The 14077-nt window shown below is 39.6% G+C and overlaps 1 protein-coding gene across 2 annotated transcripts in view; it reads right to left on the bottom strand.

The window, feature by feature from the left end:
• Nucleotides 1-6855: 6855 nt before the first annotated feature.
• TSPAN12 (tetraspanin 12) overlaps nucleotides 6856-14077 on the bottom strand; it is a 45628-nt gene continuing 38406 nt past the window's right edge. For both annotated transcript variants that reach the window (XM_075147027.1, XM_075147018.1), the window contains exon 8: nucleotides 6856-8448. In XM_075147027.1, coding sequence (XP_075003128.1) covers nucleotides 8143-8448 — 306 coding nt within the window. In that variant the 3' untranslated portion in view covers nucleotides 6856-8142. The remainder of the gene's footprint in view (nucleotides 8449-14077) is intronic.

The raw sequence follows: 14077 nt of genomic DNA, 5'->3' as shown, positions 1-14077 counted from the left end.
GAAACATTTTGATAACGTGTCTTTTTTTTCCTGTTAATAAACCACAAACTTGTTGAGAAACTATCAAAATATGAAAGAAAAAAATGCTCATATGAAATATGTTTGTACTGACTGAACGAACTACAACCATAATGCATGCTGAAATTATTTGGAGCTGTGATCTCAGTTTACTTCTGTTGTTTTTCAGATTAGGCATGATAAAATATTACTGTAGAAAGGGGCATTTCCGTGCACTTACAACAAGCTGATTGTTAATGTTCCATGGTAGTTGTACAAATAACTTCCCTTTGAAAAATGCAGTATTTCTTATTCAAACACACATTAGTGAACTAAAGGTGTTCAGTTAGGTTCAATATTTACTATTGTTTTATCTTGCTTCCTAGGTACTGTTACAACTGCAATAAGTCATTGTACACCTGTTGTATCAGGAATCAGGATTTCTTTTTTTTAAGGTATTTTACACAACTTCATCTACACTATAAACTTCTAATGGAAAGCATTTAAATAATCTTACAGCCAAACCGTGCACCATGAATGCGCTATTCAGTCATTGTTCTTTTTGTCCGCTGTCCTCTATTTCTATGACAGTTGTTGTCCACTCCAACATTACTGTACTATTTGGGATTTCAAGGCTACTGATGAATCAACACAGTCCTTTCTTCCGTAGACATCTTGCCTACTTCTGTATTTTCAGAACAAACCTCTCAACCCAGTGTACTCTTGCAGGATCAATCCTATTTGAATTAAAATTACCACAAAGTTGCTTTTGGGATCAGCTAACACTTATTTCCAAACCTTCCTTGTTGACATTCTGCAGCATCCAGAGTATTGGCTATGCTGGAAGACACCAAAAGATATTCAGTAAAAAAGATGTCTAAATTCTTTTTGTAATTATGTGTAAACTTGCATCCTAAAATTTGTTTGAGAATTTATATTGTGTGAAGATATTTAATTACCTAAGAACACTGATAGAGTAATGGATTGGGTTCCAAAGCTGTAAAAATAAAATTTATTTCAATTGGAATTTACCCACATGGGCAGGCCTAAAAGCTAATATGAAGGCTCTTCTAGTTAAGGATTTTTGGCTACTTTTTTAAAAAGACATTGATGTTACCAGAAATCTTTCTGATAAAAAGGTGTCATTTTTCTTCATGAGAGTGCATTAGGAGATGTATCATAATGCTTCCTATATACACGACATACCATACACCATATACATCAAATATACATCGAATATGTGCATATCAATACATACATATATACATCAAAAACACTGGATCAGAAATAATTGCATGTCTGCAAAATAAAATATGCATATAAATCAAAAGGCTCAGTGCATTAGATGCCATTATGATAAATGATTAACACAGTTATTTAATAGTTTGAGTAGTGTATGTTTCAGTACAGTATTTGCTAGCATTCTACTGACCTGAAAATTTACATTAAGAGAAAATACCCATAGAAACAGAAACTTGCTGATGATACACTTTTTACAGCACACAAATACTGGTCTTTCTCTCTACCTGTCAACAGAGATTGAAGTGTAGATGATGGACTATCATGCTACAGTATATACACCAAAATACAACCATATCACATATGAGAATTAAACTGCAGTTAAAAGGAGTACATAATGTCACGCATTACTCTTTTATCATTTACTTATTCGGAAGCTTGGTTAATTTGCAATTAACTTCCCACTTTTTCTGCAAATCAGAGTAACTTACTCATTGTAAACCGAGCTTCTACATTTCTGTCAAACCTTAAGAGAGAGCAGAAGCACAGGCTGTCCTCCGACCCCGAGGAGCGCTCCTTCTGAGGAACTCTGCCGAGGTCGATGCCAGACGCTGCTCTCCTCTCTTTCACCCTGGTGGAAAATGGCAGTAGATCTGCTGAAGCTGGTGGGTTACCTAAGTTTTAATGGGGTTGAAAAGAGAGGCAGAATGGCCCCAGAGTTTTTACTTGCATCCTACTTCTACCCATGGTTACTCAGACAAAAAATGGCTTGGTCCCCACCTTTTGGCAAACAGTTACTGACATAAAAACTGCCTTGATATTAGCAGTCTGCCACAACAACTTCTTTACGCCACACGGTACTTCTTGACTAGTTATATCGGGCAAATAATGCAAAAAGGCAGTTACTAAGCCCACTTTGGGACAGACTACATACAACCTACTGACTCCATCAGGTCATGCATCTTTTAAAGTCTCTTTATTCTCTTTTCATATGGACTAAAAAGAACGCACTACAGCAATACATTTGCATAACAGTTACACCCCTGAAGCAACTTGTACTTTCATTTTTAAAATGCAGCTTAAGGAATAATTTAGTATGATTTTGCAGAATTCCAGTCCTGTCTCCTATTTCCATATGTCACATGCAAAATCATTAATTTCTTCTGAATTTGGGAAATACACATTCTTTTGGTGTTTTAGGTGATTTAAATGCTGTTTTGGTAGTGAATGACTGTTGATGACTGTGTAAAATGCATCTGTACTGTACATGAAATGTAATTATTTCTGTGTATCATACAAAGAAACCGGGGTTGTTGTTTTGACAATTTTGTTTGACAGTCATATATCGTATTTCACGAGGCAGCATAATACATGCGTTATGCTGAATAAATAGACATTTGAGGAATATTTAAATAAAACATCTGCATGCTTGAATGGGTCAACCTGGTTTTGCAATAACTTATTCATGGAACATTTTTTTTTTCTTCCTAACAAGATTGAAGGAACACTAAATTTCAGAGCAACACATGTCCCCGACCCTAATTCCAGGCAAGCCGTGAGTGTATCTAAACCATACCAGAGCCACCAAGACCAGGATGCCGCAGCTCCATGACACAGAGCTGCCCTCCTCCTGTCTGAGTGGCCATCACCTTTCCCATCCCAGCTTGCAGCAGCAGAGAAAATTGGGGCATTAAATTATTTCCAGCAATATGAACCTCTCTATCTGCACTTTTTAAAAAAGTATCCGCTATGTTTTCAATATGTCCAGACACGGACCGTTCTGCTGAGCCCCCCAGGCCACAGAGCCACCCCAAACCTGGTATCAAATTCTCTTGCTAAAATATTAGTGCACAAACGAGATGAAACTCCTTTTGTAGTGTAACAGCGGGTAACAGCACACTGTGTAGCACTTGCAAAGGGCGACTGGCAGCGCAGGTGATGCTGTTCTACCAGCTGCGTATTCCGTAGCACTGGCATGCGTGACGGCCGCCTCTGCCAGGAGCTCACTGCTCTCTGGGGGGAAAAGAGCTAAAAGTAATACCTGCCTGTGAACCATCCCAGAGCATTTTTAAGGAGAATGACTGTCCTCCCATAAAACGGCTACCGGAGACAAACTGGAAGCTTACGCTTTACATTTTAAGGTTTTGGGTGTACTTGCTGTGGAAACACACTGACCGCCGAGAGAAGGCTGTCACAGCCGAGAACACGATGCAACCTCAGCTGCTCCAGGGAGAAGGGTGGCTTTCAGAGAGGGAACTGGTCTGGAGGGGGATACATTAGTGACATCACAGGATCATAAAGTTTTGGGCAGGGAGGGTGCTTAGGTCGTATGCTCTCTTTCCTGCATCTGGGGCCCACCAGGACTTCATTGTCCCATTGACTACGGAAACATCTAAAGATTTTCAGGTGTTCTAGAATAGCAATCAGCTGACAGGATTTGTAAACGTGCAGCTGAAAGAGCAGTCAGGAGTGAACAACATATTTAGACTGACAAAGACTGTAAAATATACCTAATTACCTGGACAGCTTAGTTTCTTACCTACTTGCACTATCTATCTATTTTTAAGGTACCCACTTTCACAGTATCTATGTACAAGAAACAAGTGAAGAAAAAGCAAGTAGATGCATAAAAATTCTGAAGTATTTAGAACATCCCAATTTTTTTTTAAAAGAAATGTAGTCAATCATACACAAGTTTTGAAGTTTTAGATACAATCTCCCTTCAATAATAGCAATTCATATGAACTAAAAATAATGCCTTTATGATAAAAACTTCAAAAATTATTTGAAAATCGCTGTCTCCATCATATTTAACTGTACAGTCACTGTGACCAACAGCCTCTCTTTTTACTATTTATTCTTTATAATTTCCCTTATATTTACGGGTTGCTTTTACAAAATGAACTGTTATAAAGAACAGAAAACATAGTTATGTTTCCTTTAGAAAGCCTGTCATACAACCTGCTGGCAGAGGAGTCAATACCTTGTCCAAAGACCAGGAATGGTGAATTTTGCCTCCTAAAAACATCCCCACATGCCCAACTCATGACTGCGTGGTGCAAACCTTACTCAGCCCCACAGCGACAGGCACAGTCCCACGGATCGGGGCAATTCACTGGGCTGAACAGAAACACCTGATGCAGGCAGGGGGTGACCCCTTTTCTAGCACAGTTGCTCTCCTCCACACTAAGCGATCTGTGAAAAACATTAAGGAGCAGCTCCATGGTTGGTTGTTGCAACAAGAAAGATTTGGTTCATTACAGTTTATGCTGCAGAGAAGAAAGAACACACCACCCTTCTCCTCCAGGTAAAAAAAAAAGAAAAAACAACTGAAAAACTGAAGGAAAAAGGAAATAAAAGGATGAAGTACTTTTCACTGCTGCAAGTAATCTCTAAATGTTCCCTTCTTGCCAAGCAGCCTCTCTCCTACATATATCCTAAAGCTCTACAGGAAAAGAACAGACTCACAGCAGCCTAGTCAATCAATTTGAAGGCTCTTTGAACAAGCCCTAGAAAAAGAGAGACACCTCATAGCCTGAGCACAGTGAAAGAAAAAAGTTTGAAAGCGTTCCAATTTACAGCTGAGACCTATTTCAGCAAATGTGGTTAGATACTCAAAATAGGATTCTTCCCCAGAATACTTATCAGTAGTCCTTACTAGGGAAGGCAATACTTCTATCATTCCTGACACGTGGGTCTTTCCCCTAATGAAACTAGCCCCATTCTGAACACAGGCTGGCTCAGGATTTGGGTGGCCAAGCCCAAGTGAGGTTACCCTGACCACAGATGTTCACTGTAGTGAGGGTCCACAAACACTGGTCTGGAAGGTTGGTCCTGTATCAAAGGAGCCCTATCCCAAACAATCCTTGAACGAGGGAACCACCACCAAATCAGTTTTGGAGAAGCGCTACCTCAGACCCCACCTCCTAGATTTACCACCTCCTGGACCTAGAGCCTCCTGTTTTAGCTGTGGTATGAGAAAACCCCTCCACTATTTAAGCTGAACAAGAGGCAATGAGCTGCTTTACTGAAAAACTGAGCAGATCCCAGGGACATCTGCCGACCCCGTCCTTCTGGGGCCTGTTGTTTCTCAGGGTACATTTAACACCTTGCACGCTTTTTACTCCAAGGACTGGCAACCCCCACAAGGACCATACATGTACCTCCGCTACCGGTTACACCCCCGCAGGGGCAATCCTGGGCTTAACCAAGGATGGCATACCAATCCCCACCCTGATCAGAGAAGCTCGGCATCATTTGTCGCTGTGCAGATCTAACCTCTTTCGTCAGACTAACAGCTGGGGTGCATAAATACCATTCCTCAATGCCTAGGAAGAGGATCACAACAAGTCAATGTCCAAATGTTTTGGGATTTAAGCAGACCCTAACAAGGGACTCCACCACATGAACACTTCTCTAGAAGGGAGGAGCCTTTGCCCCTGAGCCTGTCCCAGCAAGCACACTGGCTCACCCTTTCAGACAGGTGTCCTCCTGCTCTTAAAATAACCTGACTACACCTAATGGCAGTGCTTCCTCACCACCTGGGAAGCCTAAAACCAAATGACCTGGGCTGTCAGTATCTCTCATTCTAGCTGTGGACTTCTTGAACAAATCTCCCTAGCCCGGCTTGCTGTATTTGTTCCTTCATGAGCTCTAACCCGGACACGAGAAGATACACAGGCAACCTCACTGGTAGCCCAGGGAGTCCTCCCATGGGAGGACTCAGGATAGCTGAAGCATGGCTAAGGGAGCTTCCACAGTCACTCCCCAGGTAAAACTTCAAGTGTCAGGATTTACTGGACAAAGGGCAGGACTTCTTCCTGCCCTTTTTTACATTACTTAGGGTGAAATTCCCTACGTACAGCTGTAATCCACAGCTGTATCAGTAGTCTGTAAACCATAGCTGAATGTAGCTGTGTACACGTAATCCACAATCAAACATTCCACAATTTGTGGTTTGATTGGCTTTTTTTTTTTTTGTAAAAAAAGAACCAACTATGACTCAATCCACTGTGCAGCATCACAGGTCTCTGTAGCACCACAAAGTCTAGCCTGGATGTAGACCAGCTCTTTCTCAGACACCTGCTCTTTTTCTACATAGGAACCTCGCCCTTAGCTACAGAAACACTGCCCAGGCTAAGTGATGGGAAGGATGGAAGTCTGCAGTAACACTGGGCACAAGGCTTCCCAAATGGTGGAAGTTCTCAGCATGAGCAAGTATCTGACAAAGATACTCCAAGCAAAATTTTGGAAAGTCTATCCTTTAGCCTTTTTCTTACCTCCCAAAATAAGTATTAGCATTTCTGTAGGAGAAGTACAAAAGCAGAAAGGTAATCTTGCTTGCAATAGTACCCGTGAAATAATTACACCCACATGTAGACTGTTAAAAAACAAACAGCAGCCCACACAAGCTAAGAGCTTCATTTCATGAGCCCTTAAGAAGCTTTCTCAGAAGCAATAAAAAAAGAAAATGAAATTTACAATTCAGTTTCTCCACAACAGAATAAGTGGAATGGGTAAAGACACATCAAATTAACCCACACTAGCAGGAGGACTCTCCCAACTCCCACCCAAAGCATTCACGCTCTAGGGGTTCAAAATAAAAAAGCCATTATGGAATTTAAGACAAAAGTAATTTTATTGTCTACCAAATCACGTCTTGCTTTTTTTTCTTTTCTTTTACAAATTTCAAAACAAATGAAAGAATTTTTAAAATGTAATATTATGTAAAAACCCATTTGCCACAAACTACTGTAGTCAGTGGAACAAATATATATTTCAGGAGCATGGCCAACTGTAAAAATAATCCTATGAAATAAACATTGTTCATAAAAATACAGTAAAATGCACTTTCCCCACCTCAATAAATACATTTTAATGCTGTTTCCAGTTGGCATTTTAAGCCACTGGAGAGCTCTTAATGAAGACACCACCAACGTATAATTTCTCCTTAGGTACTTCCACAATTATTGCAATAGCATCCAGAACTGTAAGCATTTTCCTTGTAGTCGTTTTGTTTCTACCTTCAGGGGAATCACAGACAGGAGAAAAGATCTATCTATAAAAATGTGCTACTCCCATACTGATTCCCATTTTGGAAAGAATGTTTAAGCTTTTCTTTCTTTTCTTTTTACTAAGAAATAGTCCATAGAACAAACTGTTTCAAAGAAGAATTCTCCAGAATTTCTCAGAAAATTAAAGTCTATTGTTCAGAGTCATAGTTTTGTTTTTAATCCCTGTTTACTATATTTAAAATTAAAAATTAAACAGTTATGTTAGATAAAAATAGAAGTTTTAGAACATCTTTAACAACAGCTAAGATAAAGGTTTTGTTAGAAAAAAGAAAATCTTGCCCTTTTTACAAATCTTGCAAATTTTTAAATCCAAGTATTGACTTGAGTTCTGCTTTCCATGCACACACAAAACCACACAATTATATATACATAGATCCCTGATTAAGACATTTTCCAAATGGCTTATTAAAAATGTAAAAGTCAATTTCAGCTGAAGTCACATTTTGTTTGTCCCAAAGCACAGTCGTTTCTTCAGAAGAGGAGTATTTCTCTTCCTTTCCCGTGATGCTTCCTTAGAGGTTCTGTCTGTCTACCTGTGAATGAATCAGTATTTTACACATCACACAGCCTGTGACAATAAGTTAAGTATTACTGTGCCCAGGGAATGAGTGCCTTTTAAGAAACAAACGAACGAAATCAACTGTTTCATGGCTCTTTTAAGAGGCTGACAGGGTTATCCTTCTTTCTATGCAGACCTCCTTCACTTCCATTCATCAGCTGTTTTCTGACGCCCAGAAAGACTGCTGTACTTGGCATACTTCATGGAACAGAATAAAAACAACAACAAAACTCAATTAAAACTCTTTGTGACTTCTCAGATTCATTGCATCACCTATAGCTCTTCCATTTCAAAGTGTGTATTAAAGCTGTTTGCCATGGATGTGTGTTCAAAGATCCTTGTCAGGCTTGGTTTCAGTATCTCCATGGAATGACACGACAGCCGCTGCGAGGTATCACTCTTCAGGGCCATGATCTGATCTGCCCCGGGATCCCTTCTGTCGTAGTACAGAGCCCACAGCAAAGTAATTGTGAGGATCATAGCCAGGATCTGCGTTACTCCAATAGAGATTCCTAGAAATCTCAGCACTTGCAATTGCTTCGTCCCCCTCAAAAAAGTGTACATTTTTTTACCGCATCCCTATGAAACAAAAATAGGTTAAAAAAATTAGTCAATATTATTTGGCTTGCAGTTCCCAAGGGTTAGCTCATCCTACCTAGTGCTGGCTCTTCTGGCTCTCCAAAATTTCTCTCTCACCTCCTTCAAACAATACTTCGAAAATTATTTTGCCTACTTTTTAATTGCTTCCATGATGCCATCTTTAAGTTTTCTCATACACTAAGAGTTTACTGCATGTAACAAGCTCCAAGAGATCTGTGCTACTCTTCAATTCAGAAATCACTCAAAGTTGATCTGAGTTCCTATCAACTATCACTGATTTTTAAAGAAACTCAACTGGTTTTGTGAAGGTTTAAAAGCCATTAAAACCCTCTTAATCCTCTTGTTTCTCTCCTTAAATTGAAGATCTTCAAGCTTGTCAATTATTTTAAACTCTTCGGACTTTTTCACAAATAATACCACAATCTGAAGCTAAAACAATATTCTAGGAAAGATGTACAGATCTGCATAACCTCATCAGTGTTTCTTCCCACCTTTTCTTTTTTAGTGTTTTATCTGGACTATTATATGCCAGGTTATTAGTTCTGCAGAAAGTCCCTAGGAGTAGAAAAATCACTACATTCCAGACACGGTCTGAGCAAGGAGCATCAAACAGAATAACCTTTAACAGAGGACTTCTGACAAACTTCCAGAATGCAGCAGGTACAAACAGATTTTACTTAGTAGTAATAATACTACATATATGTGGCATTACTCCTGCTTTTTATTCTTGCACTAGAAGCATCTCCTCACTGCAAAGAGCATATCCATTTCTGTTAGTTACACTCAGCCTACCTCCCCTATATGTAGACTATATTTTAAAATTAACCAGCTTAATTTCCGATCTGAACGTAGAAACTTCTCTGTCAATTATGATGATGGCATTATACCAAAAGCCAGTTTTATCTCATATCTTGTGCTGGGCTGTTGCTATTTAAAGCACAGTAATGTGCCAAAGTCTTTGAAAAGACTGTTGGTTATTTGCTCAGAGGGAAAAAAAAAAAAGTCATATCAACTCCAAGTCATTGTTACTGGGAGGCAACATCGAAGCCAATATTGTGAAAAAGTGACAGAGAAATTTACCAGTTCATAAATGAACTGGTTTGGCATAGTGGTTTCCACACTTTTTCCCCTCCTGTACACCATCTCTGGCTGCAGCAGGGACCACCCTGGCCACGCAGGTCCCCAGGCTGACTGAGGTTACCTACAGCTCTGAAGCAATGCAAGTACCAATACACATCCCACCGACTGTTCTGTCAATGCAGACTGTGCAGACATTTGCGTTTGAAAGTCACCTCACAGTATCACTGCCTTGTTTTGTTTCATTAACCACTGTAAGAGTAGCTGTAACAACCCACCCTGCACCAGGGGCTGCACAAACCCAGGCACGCGCTAGACCCTGCTCGGAAAAGCTTACCATCCACATGCTGTATTAGGATGATGGTCACATACACCACCTCTCCCTACCATCGAGCAGGTGTAAATCCAAAGCAATTATTTAAATTTACACACAAAAAGTCTGATGAACAAAAAGTATGTTAAAACAAGTTAACGTTTCCTAGGAATGGAAATTTAGAAAGAACAGTTGCTCTTTGACTCCTCAGCTCTTTTCAATCCATCAGCGCATGCTCCAGAGTTTGCTTAAATGGACAAATAATTACTGTACAAGGCTTGAGGAAAGCTCCGAAGCCCTCGTAAGGCAGCAACAACACACAGAGACACGAGCTCTGGGAACTACTGGACAACAGCGTAAATGCAAGCTATGGTGCTTGCTGCTCAGAAAAGGGGATGGCCAGTCTTAGGAAGGATAAAACTTTGAAGAGAAGGCCCTGAGCTACTCTAGGCCACGATTATTCTCTGTTCTAAACTTCAAAATGTTTCACAGCACAGAAATCAAAGGAGCACAGCCACCAAGGGAAAATTCAGAGTAATAATCTGAATGGGATAATGCCACGAGTACCAAAAGGCATTGGTCCCAGCAGAGGACATCAGGAACCCATCAAAATGGGCATTGTCTTCAAAATGTCAGTTTTGCGTCTGTATCCTTACGACATATTTCTTATAGCTTTTCTATGAAAAGAAAGCAATTGATCAAAGTGACAGAATCTGAAGACAGGACATGATAAATAACAGTTTTCAATCACACTGAAATTCCCTAAAGCCAACAATTTCAAATGCTACAGTCCTGACTGTATTTGATGAAAGGCCCGATTCTTGCCTCACACACAAAATTCACACTGCAGTCAACAGATTCTCATTTAGGATCTAAATAAAATTAATGTACTATGTATCAATTGTACCAGAGTAAGCTAAAGGACCTCAACATCTTTGCTCCATTCATCATTTCAGTGTGCCACTTTTTAAACATTAACATAGTTTAGACAGAGCAAGGAGTAAATGTGGATTCTTTGAAATCTGAAAAGGAAAAAGAAAAAAAAAACCCATGCTGTAGCAAAAGCAATGTAATTGAACTTGATGAGGAACAAAAATTGTCATATTGGTGTCTTTTTTCCTTCAACTACAACACAGTGTTATAATTATACTACTTTCCAAATTTGTTTTTAATTACAGAGAACCTGGCTGCATTTTAATATTTTTGATACTTTAAGGGATGAAGGTACACTCTGGTCACAATTTAAAAATGCTCAACCACAGCAGTATTCAAATTCAGTTCATTTGTTGCCTAGAGGAAACATCCATTAACAGAGAGCAATAACATTAATGCCTACATCTCCTGCAGTACAGACACATAACTGAGACAAATTATGCCCAATCTAGATAGATTGCCTCCCTCCACTTAATGTTCTTACAGTTCTGCTCTAATACACGTTCAAAATCAGATTCAAAATTGAGAAATACCCAGCCACATTCATGTTATCCTCACATTCATGTATTTTATTTCTGCTTGTGCAACACATTCATAGTTGGTAGCCTGCAATTAAAGAGTACATAAATATACTTTCCTCAGCAAAAGTAAAAGTTTGTCACTAAACAGGGAGCTCTTGTTGACAACTCAAAAACAGTATAAAACTTTGCAGCTTCAAACTCCTACAGAGCTATGGATTAAAGGCCTGATTCATATTTATTACAAAGGCCATTTTATATTTTCAGTCTTAAAATGGAAACAAAGCATGTATTTCTGATTTACTGCAACATCATTGAATAAGGACCAGATCTTAAATAAGGCACTTCTCAGAGTAGAACAGATAAACCATCAGCATATTCAACAGATCTGTTGTATACTCAAAATTATGCTAGAAAACAAAAAAAAAAAATTGAACATGCAATTTTGATTTTTCTGAAGATATCAGCTCCTACCAATCATTTTATCTAGGCTACAGTTCCCAACACAAGACGGGCAGAGCTCCCCTTGTCCTCAGACCACAACGAACCTCTGAGGCCACTTTGTCATCTGACGCACCTCCCTCACAACCACGCTCTTTCTCAGGTTAGTCTGTTCCGTGAACTGCACCAAAGGTGAAGCTTGTCAGAATAAAAGCAGTCCAAGAAGACGAACACATTTGAAAAACAGCTTTCAAAATCCAGCAGGGGAAACGTGATTTCTGCCAAAAATACTCTCAAGCAGAACTATAGCCACTTTTCTTTCTACAAAAATTGTATTGTGAAGGACTCCAACTTAGACTACAGAAAGCTCTGAGATCCCAGCAGAAAATTACAGCACAGCTACAACAAAACAATTTTATAAATCCCAGCCAAACCAAACTTCAGTTTTCTGAAGTACTACAAAAAAATTTTCTGAAGTACCAGAATGGACTTGCGAAGCATTTACATAAGCCAGTTTTAGGCTAGTGAGGCTAATCTCATCAGGCTCCCTCTCAAACTACCAGACTATGCAAGTTTGTTTTGAATCACTTTCAAAAAAATCTTTTCTCCTTCAATTCTCCAAAGCAGAAGTCAGACAGATTAGCCTTGCAAGTGTAAGTTGGTTTTGCATGATATAGATAAACATATTAGCAAGTATACTATACGAGCCTGCGAGACAACCCACAGGCAAGCACCATGGAAAAAAAATGTTCTGCCAACCAAATATTGTACATATCTCAAAGAGCAATGGAGTATTTTTGTGGCTGGTAAAACAGAAAACAGCCTGTCCCTTTTTGGAACTGATTCTGCACTAGACAACCAAAAATAAATTTTTGCTAAGAGCTGAATACAACAAAGAACCAGAAATGTCCCCTTCAGGTTTCTTTTAGAAAAAAAGCCAGGCAGCCTTTCTTTTTATCAGGTGGGTCTCAGAGCCCTTGCGTTCTACATCATCATTATCTTTGGCTATTAATTTTCTCTAAGTAGAACCAAAAGAACTCGAACAGAGAACCACTTTCCGGGAATACGGCTGTGGGAATGAAACGTTAGCAGGAGAGATGAGATGAGAAAACCTTACCATTTCCACAAGACACTCCAGTGACTAGTACTCCTCCTCAGAAATTTTTGAGCTTCCCGAGCTCAAAAATTCAATTTTTTATTGAGTGACACTGCTTACATATGCTTGCCTTTTCACAAAAGCAGGAAGGACGCTCAGGGCAAATGAACGTTCTGCAGCTTCTATACATCTACACTCCTTGAGGGCTCTCTATGATAGAGTTAGGGTGTACGGTACCAATACTGGCAACAGTATTACAAAAAATAACCATTATTGCAGAGTGAGTCACAGTTCATTCTTACACATTCTTGAAGACAACATTGGCAGGTCCCAGAAGAAGCCTGAATGGCTTTCCCTTTCAGAGACTGACACTTCTAAAGTGTAACCAGTGCTGCCTGTGCTGCAAGCCTTGCCATAAGGCAGGAGAGGCTCTACAAGTAGCTCGTGGAAAGAAAACAGCCTCTGCCACTATCTTTAAGGTTACCTAGCACAGACTGGCCTTCTGAGGCACCTGCCTTTTGGCAGCTCTACCTTCTCTCTTCGTAGTGGAAGCACGTGAGGCCTAGGATGGATGTCTGAAAGTCCAGAATAGATTATATAATTTCTGCTCATAGAATCAATGCCATACAAATCTAGCAAATCACTCCACATCAGTGATGCCATTTCCCAAAAACTCGATTGTTTCCTGGCAATAGCTAATATTCATCTTGGCTTGTGAATATATAGTGAATCTCCCCTGCTTCGGAGGCATCTCTCCAGGGCTCCTGAACAAGATCCACATAATAGATTCTTGTAAGAAAGAGTCTTGAGCAACAGTAAGAGGCTGGGACAAGACAAAATGGTTCTTTGGGTGCTCTTCCATAACGCAGAGTTGCGCTGTCCACTAGGGAAATGTTCATGCTGCAGCAGCTGAAAGCATGCTTCTCAGGCCCGTTCTCCTTCCTATGCACCCTATATTACTCTTAAAGCAAGCAAACGAAGAATGCATCTCTTCTCAGATCCTCGTAACTACTTGATTGAGACATGCTTTTTGTTGCTACCAGACTACCTGGACTGTTGGTCATTGTGATATTACTGAATACACAATTAAAGGTCTTCAGAGGTCTGTTAGCATAAAAAAAACAAGGTAGGTAGCAAAGCAATCTCCAGACAAAGGTGATTTTTTATAACATTTTTGTGAGAACAGTTAAAAGTTTTAGTAGGGAACATGTTTACTTATTTTTATAATTT

The sequence above is a fragment of the Calonectris borealis genome, chromosome 1 (genome assembly GCF_964195595.1).
Source record: "Calonectris borealis chromosome 1, bCalBor7.hap1.2, whole genome shotgun sequence".
Taxonomy (NCBI): Eukaryota; Metazoa; Chordata; class Aves; order Procellariiformes; family Procellariidae; genus Calonectris; species Calonectris borealis.
This window is presented reverse-complemented; position numbering and strand designations above follow the sequence as displayed.